Source organism: Ceratotherium simum, chromosome 27 (genome assembly GCF_057802395.1).
Source record: "Ceratotherium simum simum isolate JZ-2026a chromosome 27, ASM5780239v1, whole genome shotgun sequence".
NCBI lineage: Eukaryota > Metazoa > Chordata > Mammalia > Perissodactyla > Rhinocerotidae > Ceratotherium > Ceratotherium simum.
In genome coordinates, this window is record NC_141926.1 from 19,532,025 (window position 1) to 19,555,521 (window position 23,497).

The 23,497-nt window shown below is 39.8% G+C and overlaps 1 protein-coding gene across 1 annotated transcript; it reads left to right on the top strand.

Moving 5' to 3' along the window:
- The first annotated feature begins 3,571 nt into the window (after positions 1 to 3,571).
- Positions 3,572 to 23,448, top strand: MRPL39 (mitochondrial ribosomal protein L39). Its single transcript, XM_004429504.3, has 10 exons — positions 3,572 to 3,689; positions 4,405 to 4,611; positions 6,465 to 6,604; positions 8,922 to 9,021; positions 10,050 to 10,117; positions 13,042 to 13,154; positions 15,941 to 16,006; positions 17,251 to 17,404; positions 21,397 to 21,444; positions 23,345 to 23,448. Exons 1-10 carry the CDS (start codon positions 3,623 to 3,625, stop codon positions 23,390 to 23,392), a joined length of 1,011 nt encoding a protein of 336 aa, XP_004429561.2. The 5' UTR covers positions 3,572 to 3,622; the 3' UTR covers positions 23,393 to 23,448.
- The last annotated feature ends 49 nt before the right edge of the window (positions 23,449 to 23,497 follow it).

Genomic DNA, 23,497 nt, shown 5'->3' on the forward strand with positions numbered 1-23,497 from the left:
GCATTTTGGGTCAAAAAGGGGAGAAAATAAGGATATATATTTGGATTAGCTGATAGAGGCATCAAGAACTCTCAAGGATACACAAGAAATTAATAACAGTGGTATGCCATGTGTGGTTTTGGTAAGAACTTGTAAATGGGGAAAAAAGCTGGGAGGGAAAATTTTCACCGTGTACCTCGTAATATTTTTTTTCTGATTTTCTAAGCAAGGAAATGGATAATAATTTGAAAATGTAAAATCAAATATTTAGATTAAAAAAATATGAGTTTGGGAAAAAAGAAAGCATAGGCTTTGGAGATCTATCTGACTCTGAGTCCCAGCTCATCTGTGTGATCATGGGAAGGTTACTGTACTATCGGATTCTTGATTTCCTCCTTGAAAGGGAATTCTACACCCTCATTCACTGGCTCCCTATAGAAGGCATACACCTTCCACCGGCTGTGGGACTTGCTGGAATCAGCGGCCTGTGAGGCTGGGAACTAGGTGAGTCTGACCAGAAGCATTAAAGAGCCAGTGCAAGGCTTTCCCTCGTCCACAGAAGCACAAGTCCCAAGTAGGGGCCACTTCTACAGCTTGGATTCTAGAATAAATTTGCAGAGCCACAGCTGGCCTGTAACTGCCGCCACTGACATGCTATGTGAGCAACACAAACTTTTGTGATTGAAAACTACTGTGATGAATCCCCCAACTTTTTATTTTGAAAAATTTCAGAATGAAGTTGAAAGGGGAGTATGATCAACCCCACACTTAGCTTCACCACTTGTTAAGTTTTGCCACGTTTGGTTAATTTCTCTTGCTCCCTCTCTGGATATAGAGCCCTATTTTTATTGAACTATTTGAGAGTTAGTTATAGGCATAACGATACTGTAGCCCTACATATTTCAACATTATATCCTTAGAACAAGGACTTTCGCCTATATGACCACAACACTATTATCATATCCAGGAACTATAACACTGGTGCCATAATATTATTTAGTATACAGTTCATATTCAAAATTCTCTGTCATAATAATATCCTTTGTAAATTTTTTTTTTCTTCCTCATCCAAGAGCCGAGAACCACACACAGCTGTTAGTTGTATGTCTCTTTAGTCGCCTTTAATTTAGAACAGTTCCCTAATCTTTTTTTGGTCCGTCTTTCATGAAACTGCTATATTAGAAGAGTTCAGGCCAGTTGTTGTGCCGAATGTATCATTTTCTGGATACATCTGATTTCTCTTCCTCATAATTCTTTAGATTCGGGTTAAGCATTTATGGTAGGAATACTACACGGGTGATGTTATTTCTATTACAACCAGGAGGCACAAATAAAGTCAGATTGTCCCATATTGGGTGATGGTAAGTTTGATCACTGTGTTAGGTGTATCCACCAGATTTTCCCATTGAGAGGTTTCCTTTATCCCTTTGTGTTTTGGCAGTAATTTGTGGGGTGTTACTTAGGTACTACGTGAATATCTTGATCCCCAACAAACTTTCACCATTGGTTTTGGCATTTATAGATGATCCCTTCCAGAATCAATTATTACATTGGTAGTTGCAGAATGGTGATTTCCCCCTGTCTATTATTTCTACTGTATGTATTATTTGGCATTCTTTTGTAAAGAAAACTTCCTCTCCACTCTTCATTTTCATTTGAGTACCACTATCGACTCACGGATTTTTAACATATATAATGTTATAATCCCTTGTCATTAGTCTTTTGGTTATTTAAACTGTCCTAAATTTGTACAACGGGAGCCCCCTTCAAGCTGGATCCTGTGTCTTTTAACACGTTTCTGTCTGTCTATAATTTTCTTGCTTTCTGGCACAATAATATGTTCCAGGCTCACCTTAGACATTTACCGCCGCAGACCTGATTCCTTTTATTTGGGAGAGAGATTGAAACAGTGTGAGACTAAGATTTGGAAAGAAGGTTGATAAAGAAGGAGGCAAGAAAGGAGATTTAGAGTAGGGAATTATTTTGGAGAATTCTTGGCCAAACAGCTACCTTGCGTAGGTCTCTCAAGCTCTTCAAACCTGAATTTCCTCTCCTGGAAAATGATGATTATGCCTATTGCACAAGTAGATTGTGAGAATTAATAAGCCTGATTGATTGGCATATGTTCAATATGACTGGCATATGTCCAATATTGCTTGGACATTATCATTACTAACATCCTTCCAACCAAGTTAATTTCTGTGATACTTGCGACTTTCAATTACTGCTCCCAATGTGATTTATGATTAAACACCCTTAAATTTATGTTCTGAGGTTTTGTTTAAATATTGCTCTAAAATGTTCTGAAGGCAACTAGATGGGGTTAAATGGGGACAGACTCTAAAAGACTGGTGAAACAAAGAGCTTTCAAGGGAATAATTGCATGCTAATTTAAGGAGGAAGCAAAAGATATATATACACACCATACATACACATCACACATATATATGTATGTATATTTCGTAGTTTGAATTAGGATCTTAAATGTGAGGTGGCGTAGTAAAATGTAGACTGGGTTTAAATCCAAGCCAGGCGACTTACATTTCTTATTTTAAAAGTGAAGATAATTACACTTTTCCTGTGCAGTTGTGAAAGTAAAATTTGGGACAAGGAGACAGTAGTCTTATCTTAGCACTTGTTCCTTAGCGGGTACTTCCACCTGGTGGTATTCCGATTGCAAGTCAAAGAGCAGAGGGGGAAAGGCAGGGGGTGACTTTGTAAATTTACACGACCTAAGTAAAGCCACAGCATTAAACGACTTTGAATAAAAGCATTTCCATGCTTCACCTATGGAATGCTTACTTCAATAGCAATAATATTCTCGTGCGACAAAGGAATTAGACACCACTCTGGAATTTTTTGCAAGGACATTCATTCATTCAACAAATACCTATTTAGCGCCTACTGTGTGCCATGAACTGTTCTGGGCCCTTAACATCCATCAGCGAACAAGAGACAAAAATTCAGCCCCAGGATGCCTTTTAATAGGCTCTCTCTACTATATAAAGGAATCTGGATAATTGGTAAAGAGCTCTACGGATCACAAAGTTCCCTCCAAGGTCAACAGGATGTGTTTCCAGGTCCACATTAATAGAGCCAATTAAACGGAGAACCCGGGCGCAGACCCCCTCCAGCCGACCTAAGAACCCACCCTTGCAAAACCAAGACTGAAGCCACGACCCAGAATATGTCGTCAGAGTGGTGACCACGAAAGCAGGAGTAAACAGAAGCCGTCGTCTTCTCCCAGTTTTTCTCCCCAGAGATGCTCTTTGGGGGAAGCAAGAGCTTCGCCCCGCCGGCTGGACTCGAACCCGCGGAGGCGGCTGGCGTGTGTCGCACTCCGCCCCTCCAAAGAAGACGCTTGTTCCCTGCAGAGCCCGCGAGGTGGCATCGCCGCCGCCCGGGCGCCCAGCCCCTCTGGGTCACCCTCCGCGTCCCTGGCAGCGCGGCTGCTCGGGGACGCCGCGCCTCCGGCGACTGACCCTCAGCGAGGCGCGAACGCGCCCCCTAGTGGCGGCGCGCAGCCCGAGCGCCGGGTCCGGAACGGAACTGTCCTCCGGAACCCAGCGTGCGCGCTCAGTTTCCGGGAAGGAAGACGGAGAAGGACCTGCGCGCCGCGGTTCCTACGGCCGCGAAGGAGGCAATGGCCACGGGGGCCTGGGGGCTGCGGCTCTGGCGGGCCGCCCCCCGCGGCGGCGGGGTCGGCTGGAGTGAGTTTCAGTGGCCGTGGGGACGGGGAGCGAGGCTTGGAGGATGGTGTCTGTCCAGAGGGGGCCTGAGGCGGGTGCTGGGAGGAAGGCCCCCAGTCCCCCGGGGCGGCCGCCCCTTCCCGGCCTGGGCTCCCGATCTGGGGGCGCGGGGGGTCGCGGCGGGCCGCGGGAGGAGCCCCCGTCCCGGTGCAGGCGTGTTCTCCTCTTCCCATTGGGATCCCTGTACTCGCCCAGTCCGCTGATTTGGGGTTTGAAATAAGCTGCATTTGTCGCCCCGGATGGCGACAGTCTTGACCCGGGACCTCCAGGCTCCTGGAGCTGCCTGGTCCTCCCCAAGACATCTCACAGCCACAGCTTTGCTCGCCTTCCCCGTGACTCTTCTAGTTTTGACTCCTCTTCCTGGTTGCTTTTTGCCCCTCGTTGTAAAGCACAGATTGCAACGTGACAGAGGAAATTGGTGGGAAATGGTGATCTGATGGGGAAAGAGCAAAGTTCAAGACAAGACACGGGATCTGGGCTCGCCGCAGTTTTCTTCTGTTGCCGATTGAAGTTCTTTTGCCTCCTCTTCTTTCTTTGTGGGGGGATGGAGATGTGGGAGTGGAACAGGGTGGTCGGCAGTATTTTTATTCATTTTGTCAGTCTTATTTATTTATTTACATTACTATATATAGAAATGTATTTATTTATTATATTATTTATTATAACTTCTACACAGGATTCATAGCAACATCGCCAGCTTCTCAGCTGTCGCCGACCGAACTGATAGCAATGCAGAATGATCTCTTTAATACAGAGAAAAACAGGCAGTTATCATTAACTCCCCGAACTGAGAAGATTGAAGTTAAACACGTCGGGAAAACCGACCCTGGTGCTATCTTTGTGATGAATAAAAACGTTTCAACTCCTTATAGCTGTGCCATGCGTAAGTAACAATCAGGCTGGAGTTTGACTGTTTGATGTGAGCTGTGCAGAAGAAGTGGTGCAGAGGAGACAGGATGCTGTAATTGCTTCCTGAACGTCCCAGAAGTTCTCCTGTATCTGGCATCTTACTGTCTGTTCACTGTCGCTTTAGCCCTTGAAGGTACTGTGGGTCTTGCAGGGTTGGCTCTGTAGTGCTCAGGTTGTCCTGGGACCTGCCTGAATCTGGCTAAGTTAGGGTGCTCTAATTGTTTCTGGTAGAAGAAGGCAGACCTGCAAGCATTGTCACCAGTGCACTTGCCCCTTTTAGGCAGCACTCCGGTGCAATGGGAGCAGTCACCATGCAGGATGTAAAGGATTTTGGGATAAAGGGACTGCCCTGGCCTCAGATGCCAAGCTTCCTTGGACCTCCTTTCCTTTCTAGCTCTTTATAGCCTAACTTGAATCGTTTATCTGCTTGCCACTTGCGTCTCTGTGTGTGTGTTGTGTTTTTGTTTGCATTTACGTGTACTTGTGGTGAATGTGTGAGTGGACATGTGCAATAGGGTGAATGTGATTTGGGGGGTAAAAATATTTGTTTTGTTCATATCTTAAGGGAGGTAACTGTGCCCTGCGTGTGATTTGGTGTGGAAATTAAGGGAACAGGGCCTCTCTATATTATTTTTGATCAAAGTGCTTTTACAGTAGCTTTGATAGAACTGGTAATATTTAAATTTAGGAAGCCCCCCCAATAGATATATATACCCGAGTGCTCATTCATATATATAACTAGCGGCACTGTGTAAACTTTTGGAAAACTGAGTAATGATTCCGTTTAAGTAATTAACAACTTTGGTCATCAGCTTAAGTGGGCCTGTAGAGTGTACACTCTCAATCTTCCTTTACTGTGGTACTTGAATTAGTACTTAAAATCATTATTTATTTATTTGTTCAGTGAGCATTTATTGACCCTCTGCTATATGATAGATGTTAGGATTACAGAGAAGGATAAGACAAAGCTCAGGCCCTTAAGGAGCCTTATACACGTCACGGGTAGAGATGAAGCTTCTGAACCACCCCCAGCATGACACCGACCTGAGACTCGCTCATCATTCATACCTTCAGTCATGCAGTCAACTTTTATTGAGTATCTGCTGTATTTCAGGCTTGGTACTCGGCTCTGGATATGCTGATGAGTGAGCAAAAATAGACCTGATCCCTGCCTTTCTGGAACTTCTGTAGTGGCTGATAATTTAGACCCTGTAGTTTGACCATGTCCGTGAGTAGCTGTGTACTTGAAAAACAGCTAATCAGGGTTGGAATTGCATTCTGGGGTCATAGAACAGACCAGAGCTGACTGGCTTTTATGTAACTTCGTACTAATAATTAAAAACTGGTGACTGCAGTACTTAACTTGAAGAGTCCACGTAAGGGAAGCAAGAGATGGTTTGGGAGGAAGACTTCAAACCCATCTAGAACAGATTTACTGTGGATGTCTGTTTATATATTTTCCCTTTTCTTCTAAGTTGTGTGTGTATATACCCAAATATATCTATGCTGCTGCTCTCTGAATATTTAAGTGTAGCTCTTGGAAATTGTTTTATTACTTAGTAATGGACTAATTTCAAAGTAGACTTAGCCTTAATGATTTTTGTAAATGGTTTGGGTAATTTGGTTAATAATCAACAATACATTGGGTGTGTGGGGTATTATTTTTTTATTGATTACAGAGGTAATGTGTAATACTTTTTTTCCCAAAAAAGCACTTGCAGAATCTTGTCTTTCTATTGTTTTATTTCTTAACATATCACTTAAAAATGTAACTTTTCACTTTGAGTTTTGTTAGATTTAGACCTTCAATCTATTTTAAATTCCTAGATTTGAGTGAGTGGTACTGCAGGAAGTCCATCCTGGCTCTTGTGGACGGACAGCCTTGGGACATGTATAAGCCTTTGACCAAGTCCTGTGAGATTAAATTTCTTACTTTCAAAGATCGTGATCCAGGAGAAGTGAATAAGGTATTTCTGTCTCTACCTTCTCCTCCCCCCGTCCCAGTTTTTTTTTTCTTCTCCTTTTTATTAAAGTCTGTTTTCTATGGACTGTGAAATGTGCTAATATGGCCAAGGTCACTTGTTGTACTGTACTAGATAGTCTGTGTTTTACTTGTTAGGTTAGGCATTTTCACAGTTCAAAAAATACCAGTGGCGTCCGTTTCTCTGTATTTTGAGAAAGTTACATGATACGTCTTTACATTTATATCTTTGTTCAACTTATATTTATTGATCATCCTCTATATTGTGGGTGATTTCATTCGTACTGCTTCTGGTGGAATTCAGCCTTTGTCCATCGTCTCTGGATTATTTCAATAACCTTTTAACTCTTCCTCCCCTCCCCCCTTTTGTAACATACTGAAGTCTTCCTTGCTAGTCCTATAGGAGTTTTATTGAGTGACATGGCTAAGGATCATGTCACCCCTCAAGAGCTTGCCTACCTGATAAACTGTCCACATAACCTTCCAGGCCCTGGGTGATCTGACGCCGGGCTGCCTTTCGAGCTTCACGTTCCACTGCGTCTTTCCACTTCCTCTTGGCTCCGGCCACACTAGAGGACTTGGTCACTAATGGTTTATGCTGTGTTATCCTCCTTGCTTTTGCTGATGCTCTTCCTTCAACTCTGAGCATTTTCTTTCCTCCCTATTAAAATCCTGTTTATCTTCCGTACTTCAATTAAGACGCCATCTGCTCTGTGGAACCTTCTCATTTTCGTCTGGTCAGAATGGATCCCTGTTTTCTTTAGGGCCTCACAACACTTGGCTAGTGTCTCTAGATATAATATTTTGTTTTGTCTTGTAATATGCACTGTTGAATGCATTGGATTCTTGGCTCTGAGAAGACAGGGATCGTGTCCCTTATTGAACCTAGTCCTTGACTTACATATAGTAGGTGTTTAATAAATATTTGTTGAAGTGAAATAAGCAAGAAAATGATAGACGTGATACAGTAATAGCTACCATTGAATATTTATTATGTATCTAGGCACTGTCTCTGGTGATTTGCAGGTATTAACTCAGTTAATCCTCATAAAAATCCCATAAAATAGGGGCTGTTATCCCCATTTTCCAGATAAATAAACTGAAGCAAAGAGCGATTGAGTAGCTTGACTGAACCAGTTAGTTTAGGAAGAGGTGGAGCCTGGATTTGAACCTAGGCATTCTGACTCTGGAGTTCAGTAGACACTAAACACATTTAAGTAGGATAGATGAGGAAGTACATTTTGCTACTCGCCTTCAAAGTCTGGTTTGTTCTTATTTTTAGTGTGTGTTATGTGGTTTTGTAGAATACATTCTGGAGCAGTCTCTGCCACACACAACCAAGTGGGTCCATTCTTGTAGTCCTGAGGTGTGGAGAAGAGCTCACGCACGTCAAGTGCCCAGTTATAGTAGGGCCAGGACAGGGCATAAGATGGGCAGGTGTGGTGCAGGATGCGTGTTTCTCTTTATGACTCTGGTAAGGTCGTTGCATGGATACTCACGGTAGGCAGGTGCCTGGTGAAAAACGTGCCAATAAATGGAAAGCCCAGTTAGTGAAGTTGCGTTGCTATGAATATGAGTAACTTGAGTGATGTGTGTGATGTTAGGTACGGGATAGGCCTCATAAATCTTGAAAGTTAAGTTTTCCATCCATATTTATATCTGGCATAAACAGGTATAAATTAATATGTTTATTTTACTTTAGCATAAGTTTGTTAACAAGTTAACTTTGTCCTGGTTAAAAATAAAGTTACGAGGGGCCGGCCCCGTGGTGTAGCGGTTAAGTGCACGCTCCGCTGCTGGCGGCCCAGGTTTGGATCCCGGGTGCGCACCGACGCACCCGTTGTCAGGCCATGCTGTGGCGGTGTCCCATATCAAGTGGAGGAAGATGGGCACAGATGTTAGCCCAGGGCCAGTCTTCCTCAGCAAAAAAAGAGGAAGATTGGCATGGATGTTAGCTCAGGGCTGATTTTCCTCACACACACACACACACACACACACACAAAAATAAATAAAAATAAAATTACTACCAGATAGTAAAACTGTCTCTTGGTTCATAAACATTATAGTGTCTGATGCCGTGCACAGAAACTTGGCTAACAACACGAAGTTGGTACTTCATTCTTTCATGGCTTTTGCTTGGTAGAGGGAGTTTCATGGCCTGGTGGTATCTGTTGCTACATGCTGAGGATGGACACATATTTGAGAAATATTTCCTGAGTCAAAAGTCAACCTAAATTTTAATGTTGAAGAAACTTTAGTGAATCTTAGTGTGTATTATGTTTGTGTGCATTTTATTTTTCTAGGCTTATTGGCGTTCTTGTGCCATGATGATGGGCTGTGTGATAGAGAGGGCATTCAAAGATGAATATGTGGTCAGTTTGGTCAGAGCTCCAGAAATTCCTGGTAATGTATACATATAAATATATGTATATATACACACACACACACACTTTTTAAATATACATAGATACCTTTTGTAATCCTTGAATATTTTGGTACCTGTTTTTGGTGTTGTATAGAGTTCATTTCTAATCTAATATCAAGTACCATCATACATATATTTCATTTATTATGGGTAACAGGATCCATTCTGTTACTGTCATACATAACGTTCCATTTATTATAGGTAACAAAATCCATCCTATTTAACTATTGGAGGTCAATACTTAATAGAATTAGAGGAGAATGTTTCTCTTGAATGTGAGTTTCAAGTAATTACATTGTCTCAGTGTTTATTTCTTACCACTTTAAGCGTTTATTTCTAAATTGAGTGTGTGGAGGAGGAGATGGGAGTATAAATAGACTTCTGGAGAAAGCTATACTTAGGTGGTACCATTTCACCATAAATGACCGTGACTCTGGAAGGGACACCATTTTGGGGCGATAGAAGAGTTCATACTTTTTGTAATTTTGCTAAAACTAGGATTTTGCAACAGTATGTGTAGTGGGATCACATATTTTTTTAAAAAAAGGTGGAAGTATATACACCAAAAATATTTGTAAAGCTTAATAAATGATTCTAAGAAGAACAAAACAACAAAAATAAGGATATGTAGGAGATATTAAAAAAGAAATTCAACATTTCATATCCATTTAGTCATTCATCTCCTTATTAAGTATCTTGTTCTTTTGGAATTTTTATATCTAGTAACTATTTGAAATTTCTATAGTGGTAATATTCCTGAAGAAATTTTGACATTTCAGAAATCCTGGTGATTTTGGGTTAACAAAAAGTGAGTTAATTTTTTGGATGAGGGAAAGTTGGTGGAGCTCTGGCAAGCAGCTGGGATAATGGCAACAGTTTCGTAATTTGTGGGGTTAGGACAGATTGCTAACCCTTCATTTTATTGTCAAAATTTTCAGTTGTTGCAAATTAGTAACTTTCTACCCTAACAGATTTGACTTGGCTTTTATTTTGATTGGATTTACAGTAATAGCTGGAGCCTTCTGCTATGATGTAGTTTTGGATAAGAGACTTGATGAGTGGGTGCCAACAAAAGTAAGTATGCTCTTTGGAGTATTAATTTTAGAGTCTGTGTCTTTCTTTGTTAGAATGATTCCTGTTAGTATTGTTGAATGGCGCTGCATGTTGAGGATATTTAAAAGAAAATATCTCTGTCTGTCTGTCCGTCTGTCTGTCTTTGTTGTCGCTTTTTCAGCGTATGTAAGACCGAGGCACATGAGTGCGGGTAATTACAACAGTGTGGTCAATTGTGTGGAAGCTTTATGTCCTGCTTGACCTTTTCTTGAAGCACTTTCTTCCTTGTACTGTTCCTTCTCTTCCTTAAGATAGTGCTTTTCAAGATGCCCAGAATATGGCATGCAGAAGCTTACCTGTCTCGGTTGATGTGGTGGGGGGACCCTGGAGCCTTACCTCCTTGCATCCCCAGAGGACAATGTGAAAACCACTGCCCTAAACCATTTCAGCCTGTTGCGTACTGTGACATCTCCCTGTGTACAAGAGTTACATTGGGAGCGGGAGCGGGGGCGGGGTGGGGTGGAGGGGAGGGGAGTTGTGAATTAAAGAATCAGACTTGGACAAAGCTAACCCAGATAGCACCACACTAGAGAGCAACAGACTGGACTCTTTGTGAATGGTCAGCCTTCATAATGAGGGGCTCCTTGTTGGTCTGGGGCTTGAGTAGCAACAGGGGCCTCGCTTACAGGGACGATCTAGATCAGGTGCTCTCTAGGTAGGGGTGCTGACAGCTTTCCAAAGTCAGGCCTAGAGACTTAGCTATGATTGGGGAGAATAGGCAAATGCCTAATTCTTAATTAAGCAAAACTGTGTGTCCTACAGACTGGCGGTCTGGAGATCAGAATGGGGAGGTGGTGTAGCATACCATTTAATCAATTCCACCCTGTACATTTTTTCACATTTTAATATCTGAAAACAAATGTTTTACAGTAGATAGCATCTTATGATTATAATTGGTAGGGTTCTTTCCTTAGTGGTACATCTTTTGTTGTTAGTGCCATCGAGTTGATTCCGACCCGTAGCGAACTTGTGTACAGTGCAGTGAAACCCTGCCTGGTCTTTTTTGTGCCATCCTCTCACCTTTCCCTGCTATATCAGACAGTTCTCTGCTGCTATTCACAGGGTTTCATGGCGAATTTTTTCGGAAGTAGGTGGCCAAGTCCTTCTTCCTAGTCTGTCTGAAAACTTCACTGAAACCTGTCCACCATGGGTGACCCTGCTGGCATTTGAAATACTGGTGGCATAGCTTTTAGCGTCATAGCAACATGCAGCCACCACACTATGACAACCGACAGATGGGTAGTGTGGTTCCCTGACCAGGAAACTAACCCAGGTTGCAGAGTGAGAGCACCGAATCTTAACCACTAGACCACTAGGGCTTTGCTAGTGGTGGTACATCTTAGGTTTAGTAAAATAAAGAAGCAAAGATTTTTGAGTCAGGGAGATCCTGGTTTAAATTCTGGCTTGGGAAGTTATTTCTTATATAATCCTGCCCATATTGCTTAATATCAAGAGGGAGAGAGGAGGGAAACAGGAAGGAAGAGAGAGAGAAGGTGTGAGAGGGAAGAGAGGTGGAGAGAGAGATGAGGAGGGGGACCAGGGAAGGGATCAGAACTGTTCTTCATGATCTCTGGACTCGTGTCCAGGTAATTTCTTCTTTTTCAAGTATGTCCCCACATTTAAGAAGAGATTCTTATCTGATTGGGGGAGTTAAGTAAAAACTAATGAGATCAGGATTCAGCTCTCATTATCTATGAAACTTGCTGCCTCTTTTTGTTTTTTTTAAAGATGAAACTTTAAAAAAGAAATGTCCTAGCTAATTGAAGGCACCATGGGGTTGGGTGGACAACTTAGAGAAAGTAGGGGAGAGTCACATTCAGGTAACAGCTATGTTAAAGCATGAGTGTGGATTTGTTATACAGTAAATTATCCCTTTAAGAATGGAGAAATGTGAGGGCCAGCCCGGTGGCATAGTGGTTAAGTTCACACACTCCACTTCGGTGGCCTGGGGTTTGCAGGTTCGGATCCTGCTTATCAAGCCATGCTGTGGCGGCATCCTACGTATAAAGTAGAGGAAGATGGGCACGGATGTTAGCCCAGGACCAATCTTCCACAGCAAAACAAGGAGGATTGGCAACAGATGTTAGCTCAGGGCCAATCTTCCTCACCAAAAAAAAAAAAAAAAAGAAAGAAAGAGGAGAAGTGCCATTTAATACAAAACAGTCTAATAGGATGTTTATGGAAAGAATTTTATTACAAAATTGTTTGTGTGATAGTGCTTAATCTTTTCTGTATTAGTAATGATTTGTAGTTTGAAAACTCAATTATAGTTTTTATTAAAAATCTCATAAACATTGTTAATGTGTATTATTAATTCTTTTCATTGTGTAAAATTGACATTTTCATTAAATACAAAGTTATAATATTAGATCTATGCTATATTTTGGACAGGACCAATAATGACATTATATTTCCTAGTGAAACTTTCTGAATCACATAAACAGTAATTTTTTCCCCTTGCATTTGAAAAGCTTAATTATACTCAAAGTGTAAACAAATTTTTGTATTTTACTATTTATTTAGTAGTGTTTCTACTTGTTGCATCATCATTTTAATAAACATAAAGTTGTATAATTTGAATGAAATGTTTATTAAAATTCCTTTGTAGGATTATCTTTAATAATTATTATTAATACAGGCTATCTTAATTACAAGTAAATTACAAGATTTATATTTTATGGAGTTGGGAGAAATTGCTAATCCTACATTTTATGGTCCAAATATTTAATTGTTGTAAATTAATAACTTGCTTTGCTAACAAATTTGCTCTTGCTTTTTGTCTTAGTTGGATTTATAATATTAAGCATACAGTTTTATCTTATCTGCCTTATAGAGAAATGCTTTTAAGTAAATTGTAACAAAAGGTTAATACTTCCATTTTTAAGGAGAACCTGCGTTCCTTCACAAAAGATGCTCGTGCTTTAATTTATAAAGATCTTCCATTTGAAACTCTGGAAGTTGAAGCAAAAGTGGCATTAGAAATATTTCAACACAACAAGTAAGTGTCAGCCTTTTTTAAAGCAAGATTAAACTTCCCAAAGTTGTATGTAATGAAAAAAATTCAACTCCTAGGAATTTTTATACATATTTGTATATAGGACACCGTTTTACTTTTAGCTCTAAGATCTCTTTTTCTGCACCAGCCTATTTACTTTTGTTAATCTCATTATTTATTTCACTGACAAAAAGCACCCCCCATGATAATTTTCTCACTTTATTTTACTTCTCTGAGTCTTTGGCCAGTCCTTCTCTTTATATCAACATAGCGGTGTGTTTTTCCTTTTTCCTTCCACTGTGAAATGATAGGATATATTAAGAAACTATTATTTTGTGCATTTGGCAGCCTTTCCTTTCAGTCCTTCCCCTCTTTAAATAAAAAGGGTAAGAGAGAAAATGCCAGAGGTTGGGAGGGAGCTAACAGCTAAGTAGAACGTTTACACAGCCAAGTCTTAGTCTTCTACACGAGAATTATCCATTTGATGGATTTCCTTTGCCAACATTTTAAATTCTGCCTGGCTTCTCAGTTCCCTTTGTCACTCAGAAAACTTCCAATTTACCTTATTTTACAAATTGTAAGAACATAAACTAAAGTTTAATATTAATGTAATTGAAATTAGAGCTAATTAGAAAGGGAAATCTGCATTGCCAAAAAAAAACCGTAACATAGATAGTAGATTCTGAAGCCAAAATATGCAACTGCAAGTTGTTAAAGATTATAGATTGGGATTTCTTTAGGTATTTATAAATTGAGGCACAAATTCTCATGGGGATAGTTTATAATATTTAGTATATCCTGGGACCAGTATACTTAGAAAGTGGTAGGAAAATACTATTTTAACTGAACTAGAGTACAAGTAGTTCTATAGAATCAGACCACCATTGATTCTATAAGAAAATTTCTTGGATTATCAGAACATATCAAGTCACCTCCCATGCCAAAATTCTAGGGTCGTGCTGTTGAGTAGAAATATAATATGAGCTATAGTATAGCTAAATTTTCTAGTAGCTACATTAAAAAAAAGTCAAAAGAAAAGGTCAATTTTTTTGTGTGTGTGTGAGGAAGATGAGCCCTGAGCTAACATCTGTTGCCAATCCTCCTCTTTTTGCTGAGGAAGATTGGCTCTGGGCTAACATCTGTGCTCATCTTCCTCTACTTTGTATGTAGGACGCCTGCCACAGCATGGCTTGATAAGTGGTGTGTAGGTCTGCGCCCAGGATCTGAACCTGTGAACCCCAGGCCACTGACGCAGAGCACGCGAACTTTACCACTCTGCCACCGGCCAGCCCCAAGTTAATTTTAATAATACATTTTGTTTAAACAGTATATCTAAAATGTTACTTCAACACGTGATCTATTTTAAAAAAAGTAATGATATTTTACATTCTCTTTTTCATACTAAGTCTTCAGAATCTGTGTGTATTTTACACTTAAGGCACATTTCAGTTAGGACTAATTATATTTAAGTGCTCCATAGCTGCCATACTGGACAGCATACTCCAGACTTTCATTCCACATACACTGAGATTTCCCTTTCCCCACTCAAATGTCAAAGTCTAGTAGAGGCTTGTAGGACTTTGGTAACTTAGTTGAATATGTGGAGGAAGGTAGGGGATGGTTTGGGGGAAAGTGTGAGGGTCCAGAGTTTTTGGATGGTTGAAGGTGGCACAGTGATTGGCCTTTCTGCTGCAGGCGGAGCTTTCAGTGTCTTTGGCTCCCAGGGGACAGGAGCATCTCTTAGAGCTGGGTCAAGAGGGACAAGTATTCAAGTGAATCGGCTCCCTCAGTGATGCATGGGGGCCTCTGGAGAAGGGGTGTGGCAGTAAGTGGATGTTTTTGCATAAACGAATGCTCCCCAGTCTTGCCCCACATACAGGTAATATTTGTTTAGCACTCTGGAGTAAATAGACAAGGCTCATACTAGTATGTGGTAAAGTCATGATTTGAACCTGGGCTGTGCAGTTTCATCTGTGTATTAGCGATACTAACAGAATTGGGTAGATTTGAGAGACATTTAGGCTGTAGAATTGACATGACTTGGTGATGAATTAGATGGAGAGAGTGTGGTGGGAAAGCAGGAATCAAGGAAATCTGTGAAGTTTTTTGCTTGGACATGTAGGTGGTTGATGGTGTCATTCATTAAGGAAGGAAATTCAGAAATAAGAACAAATTTGGTGGGAAAAGAGGGAGTAAGTTTTTGTTCAGTTTGAGAATTTGGGAGTGTGTGTTGCTTCAGGAACACCCTAGTGGATGTGCAGAAGGTTCTTGGATATACAGTTTGGGGCTCAGAAGAGGTATGGGGATTAGAAGCAGAGATGTGGAAGATATAGACACGTAAGTGGTAATTAAAGCTGTGCAAATCAAGGAGCTAGCCCAAGGAGGATGCTTACAGTGAAAGAGAGTCTAGGACAGAGCTCTCGAAGAGAGGAGAAAGAGAATAGTGACCAGAGAGTTAAAATAACATGCGGTAGAGAATGCCACGGAAGCCGGTGGAAAAGAGCACTTGGAGAAGTGGAGGTGAGCAGTGGAAATAAGGACCGAAAAGTGTCCATTAGGTTGGCACTGAGGAGGCACCTGTGGCTTTGGTGAGAACAGCTTGGTGGAGTTGTGAGGCTGTGGCCAGATTGAAGGAGGTGAGGTGTGAGTGGGAGGTGAGGAAGGGGAGCCTGCAAGTGCAAACCCCTCTTTCAAAAACTGCAGCTGAAGAGGAAGAGAAAGGGACGGTGTCTTTAAACACCTTTTTGTATATTTAGAATTAAAACATTTTTTTCCTTGCTGCTTTTCAGGTATAAAATAAATTTCATAGAAGAGAAGGCATCTCAGAACCCTGAGAGAATAGTCAAGCTACACAGGTAAGTAAAAATGAAAACATTGGCTGCTGTGCTAATTTATAGGAAGGCTTAGCTTTATTGTTACCTGAATGGAGTGTCTGACTGAAAAAGATGAACTTGTACCTTAATTTTTTATTCTTATTACCTTATTTTCTGTTACTCTGTTCATTGTTTTGATAATGGTGTTAATTGGAAGCTTTAAATTATCTTTAAAAACAGTTGTGGTTTCTGTTCCTTGTTTTACTGTTTGTTATTTTTATTTCTGTATTTCAGGAGTTGAAAACCAGTGTTTAAAAATGTAATTTTTAAAAGTTAATTTTGAAATTGGGCAAAATATTCATTATTATGAATTGAATATAATTCATGTATACAGAAGTATGAATACTAACTAATTAGTTACTACTTATGTTACATATAAGTAAGTTATATCTGAATGTGCTTTCCTTTTTTTTTTTGTTGTGAGGAAGATCAGCCCTGAGCTAACATCCGTGCTAATCCTCCTCTTTTTGCTGAGGAAGACCGGCTCTGAGCTAACATCTATTGCCAATCCTCCTCCTTTTTTTTCCCGCAAAGCCCGAGTAGATTGTTGTATGTCGTAGTTGCACATCCTTCTAGTTGCTGTATGTGGGACGCGGCCTCAGCATGGCCAGACAAGTGGTGCGTCGGTGCGCACCCAGGATCCGAATGCGGGCCGCCAGTAGTGGAGTGCGCGCACTTAACTGCTAAGCCACGGGGCCGGCCCTGAATGTGCTTTCTGACGCAGGGATGAGAGGTTGGACAATGCGTTATGCAAAAATGACATCATGGCCTGTGTCTGTTTTCTCAACTTCATGTTTTCTTGACTCAGACTTAGCTTTTTTCCTCTGGAAAGCTGCTCTTTGGACACAATCTGTCCTACATGCTGAATTCTAAACTCTGTTGCAGTGAGTTATTATGAGGTTGTAGATTATCAGTTTTAGGCGTTGGATCCACTTGATAGCATGATGTGTTCAGTGATCTTAAAAATTTTTAAAGTTATATCAATGCTAATTAAGAAAAAGGTTCCCTTGATTTTAATTTTCAAAGTTTTAGCTTTTTCACTTGAGATTGTTATGACAGGGGCTATTAGAGACTGAATTGATCCACATAGGGATCTAGTTTAGGGACTACATAGGGACATGGGTTAGGGACGTGGCAGCAAAACAGAATGAATACATTTTTTTTTCAAACTGTTGTAAATGATTTGATTTTGAGGTTTTATTTGTTTATTTTTAAAATCAAATTAGATTTGGTGACTTCATTGATGTGAGTGAGGGTCCTCTTATTCCAAGAACAAGTATTTGTGTCCAGTATGAAGTGTCAGCAGTTCACAATCTTCAAGCCACCCAGTCGAGTCTTGTACGAAGATTCCAGGGTCTCTCTTTACCTGTTCACTTAAGAGTAAGTAAAGCTTAAAGTTTCAGGTCATCCAGTTTGGGTGTGGGTATACCAATTTGTCTTGATTGTATACCAATTTGAAGGATATATATTTTAATTTTCATTAAATTGCATGACACTAATATTTTGTAAACTCAGGTTTATGATTAAAAACAATTTTTCCCAGGATGTAAACAGATAATTCACAAAAAAAACATTAATTGGAAAAATTAAATCAAATTGAGATAGTATTTTTAATTTTTCGAATTAGTATAGGGGAGAGTGCCTTGAGGAGTGTTGGAGTGCGTATTGATAAGATCTTCTGGAATGCCTTTTGGCCTTACACTTGGCATGTTTTTCTCCCTAATTTTGATAATCTATTCATGACCCAAAGCCTATCATTTTCCCTATTGCTCCAGCGCTTGCTAATCCTTTCTTCTTTTATTAAACTTTTGATTTTGAGATAGTTGTAGATTTACATGTACTTATAAGAAATAATACAGAGAGATCCCAAGTACCTTTACCCAGTTTCCCCAATGGTAACATCTTTCGAATTATAGTACAGTATCACAGCCAGAGTATGGACGTGGACACAGAAGATACAGAACAGTCCCTTCACAGGGTTCCCTCATGTTGGCCTTTTATAGCCACACCCACTCACACCCACTCCCCTCTGCCCTGCCCCCACTTCCTTACCCCTGCCAGCTACTAATTTGTTTTCCATTTCTATAATTTTGTTATTTCGAGAATGTCATATGAATGAGATCATATGCTATGTAATCTTTTGGGATTGGTTTTTTTCACTCAGCATAATTCTCTGGAGATTCATCCAAGTTGTTGCACGTATTAATATATCAATAGTTCCTTCCTTTTTATTGCTGAGTAGTGTTCCTTGGTGTGGATGTACTATGGTTCATTTAACCATTCACTCGTTAAAGGATATTTGGGTTGTTTCTGGTTTTTTTGCTACTATGAATGTTTGTGTACAGGTTTTTGTGAATATGTGTTTTCATTTCTCTGGGATAAATGCCAAAGAGTGCAAATTGCTGGATCAAATAGTAAGCGCATGTTTAGTTTTTTAAGAAACTATGAAACTGAGTTCTGTTTTACATTCCCACCATCAATGTGTGAATAATCAGTTTTTCTAATCCTTGTCAGCATTTGTTGTCACTGTTTTTTCTTTTAGCCATTCTGATAGGTTTGTAGTGATTTCTCATTGTAGTTTTTTTTTGTTTTTTTGTGAGGAAGATCAGCCCTGAGCTAACATCCATGCTAATCCTCCTCTTTTTGCTGAGGAAGACTGGCTCTGAGCTAACATCTATTGGCATTCCTCCTTTTTTTTCCCCAAAGCCCCAGTACATAGTTGTATGTCGTAGTTGCACATCCTTCTAGTTGCTGTATGTGGGACGCCGCCTCAGCATGGCCGGAGAATCGGTGCGTCGGTGCGCACCCGGATCCGAACCCGGGGCCGCCAGTGGCGGAGCGCGCGCACTTAACCGCTAAGCCACGGGGCTGGCCCTCATTGTAGTTTTAATTTGCGTTTCCCTATTGGCCAAGTGTGTTGAACATCTTTTCTTATTTGCCACCTTTGTATCTTTTTTGGTGAAATGTCTGTTCATGTCTTCTGTCCATATTCTGATTGGATTGTTTACTTTTTTACTGTTGAGTCTTGGGAGTTTTTTTTATAGTCTAGATACTAGTCCTTCGTTAGATACATAGTTTGCAAATATTTTCTCTCTGTCTGTAGCTTGTCTTTTTATCCTCTTAACAGGCTTTTGCAGATCAGCAGTTTTTAATTTTGATGAAGTCCAGTTTATCAGTTTTTCCCTTTATAGATCATGCTTTTGGTGTCAATTCTAAGAATTCTTTGCCTAGCTCTAGAACCCAAAGATTTTATCTTGTTCTTTTTCCTTCAAGTTTAATAGTTTATATGTAAGTTTGTGGTCTATTTTGAGTTAAATTTTGTATGAACTGTGTGATTTAGGTTGAGGCTTACTTGTTCTTTTGCCTATACATGTCAAATTGCTCCAGTACCATTGTTGAAAAGGCTGTCCTTCCTCTTTTGAATTGCTTTTGCACCCTTATTAAAAATCAGTTGGTTATATTTGTGTGGGTCTATTTCTGGGTTTTCTTTTCTGGTCCATTGATTTATGTGTCTGTCCCTTTGCCAATATCACACAGTCTTGATTACTGTAGCTGTAAATAGGTCTTGAAATCAGGTAGAATAATTCCTCCCATGTTATTATTCTTTATAAAAATTGTTTTACCTATTCTAGGTCCTTTGCCTTTCCATTTAATTTTAGGGTAATCTTTTCTATATCAACAAATCTTGCTGGGATTTTTGTTTTGTTTTTTTGCAGGGGAGGATTTGCCCTAAGCTAACATCTATTGCCAATCTTCCTCCTTTTTTCTTCTCCTCCAACCCTGCAAAGCACCAGTACATAGTTGTGTATAGTTGTAAGTTCTTCTGGTTCTTCTATTGTGAGCCCCTGCCACAGCATGGCTACTGACAGACGAGTGATGTGGTTCCATGCCCAGGAACCTAACCCAGGTCACCGAACTTTAACCGCTAGGCCATCAGGGCTGGCTCTTGATAGGAATTTTATTAAACCTGTATATCAATTTGGGGAGAATTGACATCTTTACTATATTGAGTCTTCCAATCTATGAACACAGTGTATCTTTTCATTTATTTTTAAATCTTCTTTCATCTCTTTCATCAGCATTTTGTAATTTTTAGCATGTGTGTCCTTTACATGTTTGATTTTTCTCAATATACCTGTTTCCTTTCTTAGCTTTCTCCATTTCAGAAAACAGCACCATCATCTGCCTTGCTGTTTGAGGTACTCCTTGATTCTCTGTTTCCCTCATAGCTATGCCCCATCCCAGCCATCAGCAAGTCCTTTCAATTCTTAACTCTAAAACATGTCCTGAATCCATCCGCTGCATAGCATCTCTTCTACTACTGTTTCCCTCTTTCACTCCCTTCCTTGCTTTCATTCTTGCCCCCCACAGCACATTCTCCACTCAGTAGCCAAAATGATCTTTTTGATACACAGATCAGATCATGTAATTCCTCCGTCTCAAAATTTCCAATGGCTTCTTGTAGACAAATCCCAACCCTTTACCCTTCTTCTCACAAAGCCCTCCATTATCTGGCCCCTGCCTGTCTCTCTGACTTCATCTCATACCACTTTCTCCATCACCCATTACATGCCAGCCACACCGTAAGGTCTCTGCACCGGCTGTTCATTCTGCCTGAGTCAGGTATGGTTTTCCCTTTAAACACACCCTGCTGCTCTTTCTCCAGAAGGGTTTGCATGTGCATATTTAGTAACTTTACCTTTTATTATAGGTTTTACCAGCTCATTCAGTGTGAAATAGTCACTGGCCCCCCCGTATCCCTCAGTATCACCTTCAACTGACTTAATAAAATTGATATGGTCATTATGCGCTTTGCACAGTTTTCATTTATGCATTCTGATCATCCTCTGCTACATAAGATTGTGGATTTAGGAAATTGGTTCTATCATTTTACTATTGTCTTCGTTAGTTTTTAGTTGTTCTTTAGGGTAATTTGCTAAATTTTCTAGATCTGTCATTTCAGTGTGAAGATGTCACAGTTGCTTCTTAATGAACCTCTTATGATTGCTTATAATTTGAAGAATGACCTCTAGCATATTGAAATTAGCTGTTTAAGGAAAGAACCGCAGTCTATGAGAAAGTGGGGCAGATTTTTGCTTCCCATTAGAAGGAATACTTTGTAAGATGGTAATGATTAAGAAGGACAAAAGAGGAAGAAGGGCATAGTCAGTCTTTTTTCCTTAAATACTAAGCAAAGCAGCTGTTCTATAAAGTACCTTTTTCTCCTACTTTAATCTGCTTTGCAACAACTTAGCCTCATCAGTACTAACTTTTTATGCATTTGTTTTCTTTAAAACCTATATAAAGACTCAAACCTTTTTATTTTAACTTTACTGTTTTATTTAATTCATAGTAAATCTTTTCTTTTCAAGGCACATTTTATGATTTGGGATAAGCTATTGGAGAGATCTCGGAAAATGGTAAGTGTTTTTGACAGCCAATGAGTACTCTTTTATGAAATTTTCATTGAAATTAACCAACAACAACAATAAAAAAACAGAAAGAGAAAGAAAGAAAATAATTAGTTGTCTCAGTAGCTAAAGCAAGTGTTGTGGTTGTTGACTCCAGTACTATTTTGGCAAGAGAAAAGTTGTAATTTGGCAATTCTCTTGTTTTTTATTTGTTAATATCATGGAAACGATACTGTAGAACTTGTAGAGAAATAAGAATATTTCTATATAATAGTTATAGTTCTTAGTGGTTGTAGTGGTGTTAATTAGGTCTCATGATAATTTTTTTGTAAGTTTAATGAACATTTAAAGATTAAAATTTGTCACCTTTTAAAGCTGTCTCGATTCTTGACATTAAATGTGCAGATGTCCTGAAAAACCAAGTTTGAGTACTTGTGTTTTGTAGTTTATTCTGTGTCATTAGTGTTTAGGTTTCACAAATAGGAATGATTCCATTTCTTGACCACGACTATCCCTGTTCACTCTTTCATAGTCCGTGTTCATCTTTTACTTACATTATCTGATAGTGGTCCTGTGTAATCTGGCCTCATGAACCCTTCCTAGTCACCCTAATTTTCCACTCTAGTCAAGCTTGCAAGCATACATGATTCAGCTAACACAGACTTATTGAGTGTTTGTTATGTACCAGGAACTGTAGGTACAAAAATGAGCAAAGCCTACTTGCTGCCCTCAAGGAAGTCACTTTAACGGAATCATTTGACTTATAAGCAGACAGTTCAGATGTGCATGTGGGGCTCTGGCTCACAGAAGAGAAGGCCCAAACCAAGCTGGGAGATTGGTTAAGGAATGTTCCCAGGAATTGTTGTTTCTTAAGTTGGTTTTAATAAAAGTGGGCCAGGTAGATAATTTGCTAGGGGATGAGTTGGGGGTTATCTCAGAGGAAGCTGCTTGCCTAGAGGTATGGAGGAGTGGAGAGCATGGTGAATGTAAGATGAATCTGAATGTACAGTCACCTGTAGTGTGGGTGATGAGTCCCAATAAGTTTATCCTAAATAGAATATGAGAGGCTTGTCTTCCATGATGTGGAATTTGCATTCCCCTCCTGAAGGTGATTGGAGGTAACTGGAGAATTTGAACAAGCAAGTGACCCATTGGTAAGCTATTCCTGTTTAAAAGCTCATTCTGGGGGCAGCGTGGAAGATAGCTGCCACTGAAGCCAGCAGTCCTACTAGGGAGATAGACGATGATGAGATCCTAAACTTCAGGCATGGCACTGAGAATGGCTGTGAGAGTTACTTAGGTAGAATTAATATGACTGTTGATTGAATATACAGGTAAAGAATTGTGGATTCTCTAATGCTGAGTTTGCAGCTGTGTAGAACCCTTCACTGAAATAGATAATGCAGGAGGTGGGGGAGGTTTTGGGGTGATGAAGAATACAGCTCAGCTCTGTTTGTTTGATGTGTTCTGAGTGACATAAAACAGAAATATGGACATACAGATAGCTGTTTCTAATAAACCTGTAATATGCTATATGTTCAAAATACAATTATATCTCCCAACAAAATAGACTGATTTAGAATACCTTGTTGTAGCACTGCTGGTATTTTTCTTGTCTTAATGATTTCATTTTATAGATGAAAAGTAAAATGACAAACTCAAGAAGCCTAGATATATGCCTCAGATTATATTTTTAATGGAATTATTGTCCTTTACTTGATAATTTATATTGGGAACTTGGCCTCGTAAGTTTTCTTCTCTTTGTACTTAACTTTCTATACTAATTACTATTGAAGGAGAAGACAAAGGGTCATTATAAGAGAAGGACTGTGGAATGATTTTAAATGGTGGGTGAAGGGTAAAATCGAAAGTGTTTATTAGAAAAGTAAAGCTATTCATGTTTTTACAGGTAACTGAAGACCAAACCAAACCTGCAGAGGAAAGTACATCTTCCTAGTAACTTCCTAAAATTTAAATATGTATAGTGAATTTAAATAAAAGTTTCGTATGTAATGTTTGGGTGTGCTTATAAAGATTAATTATCATTTTCTCCCTAAGATTT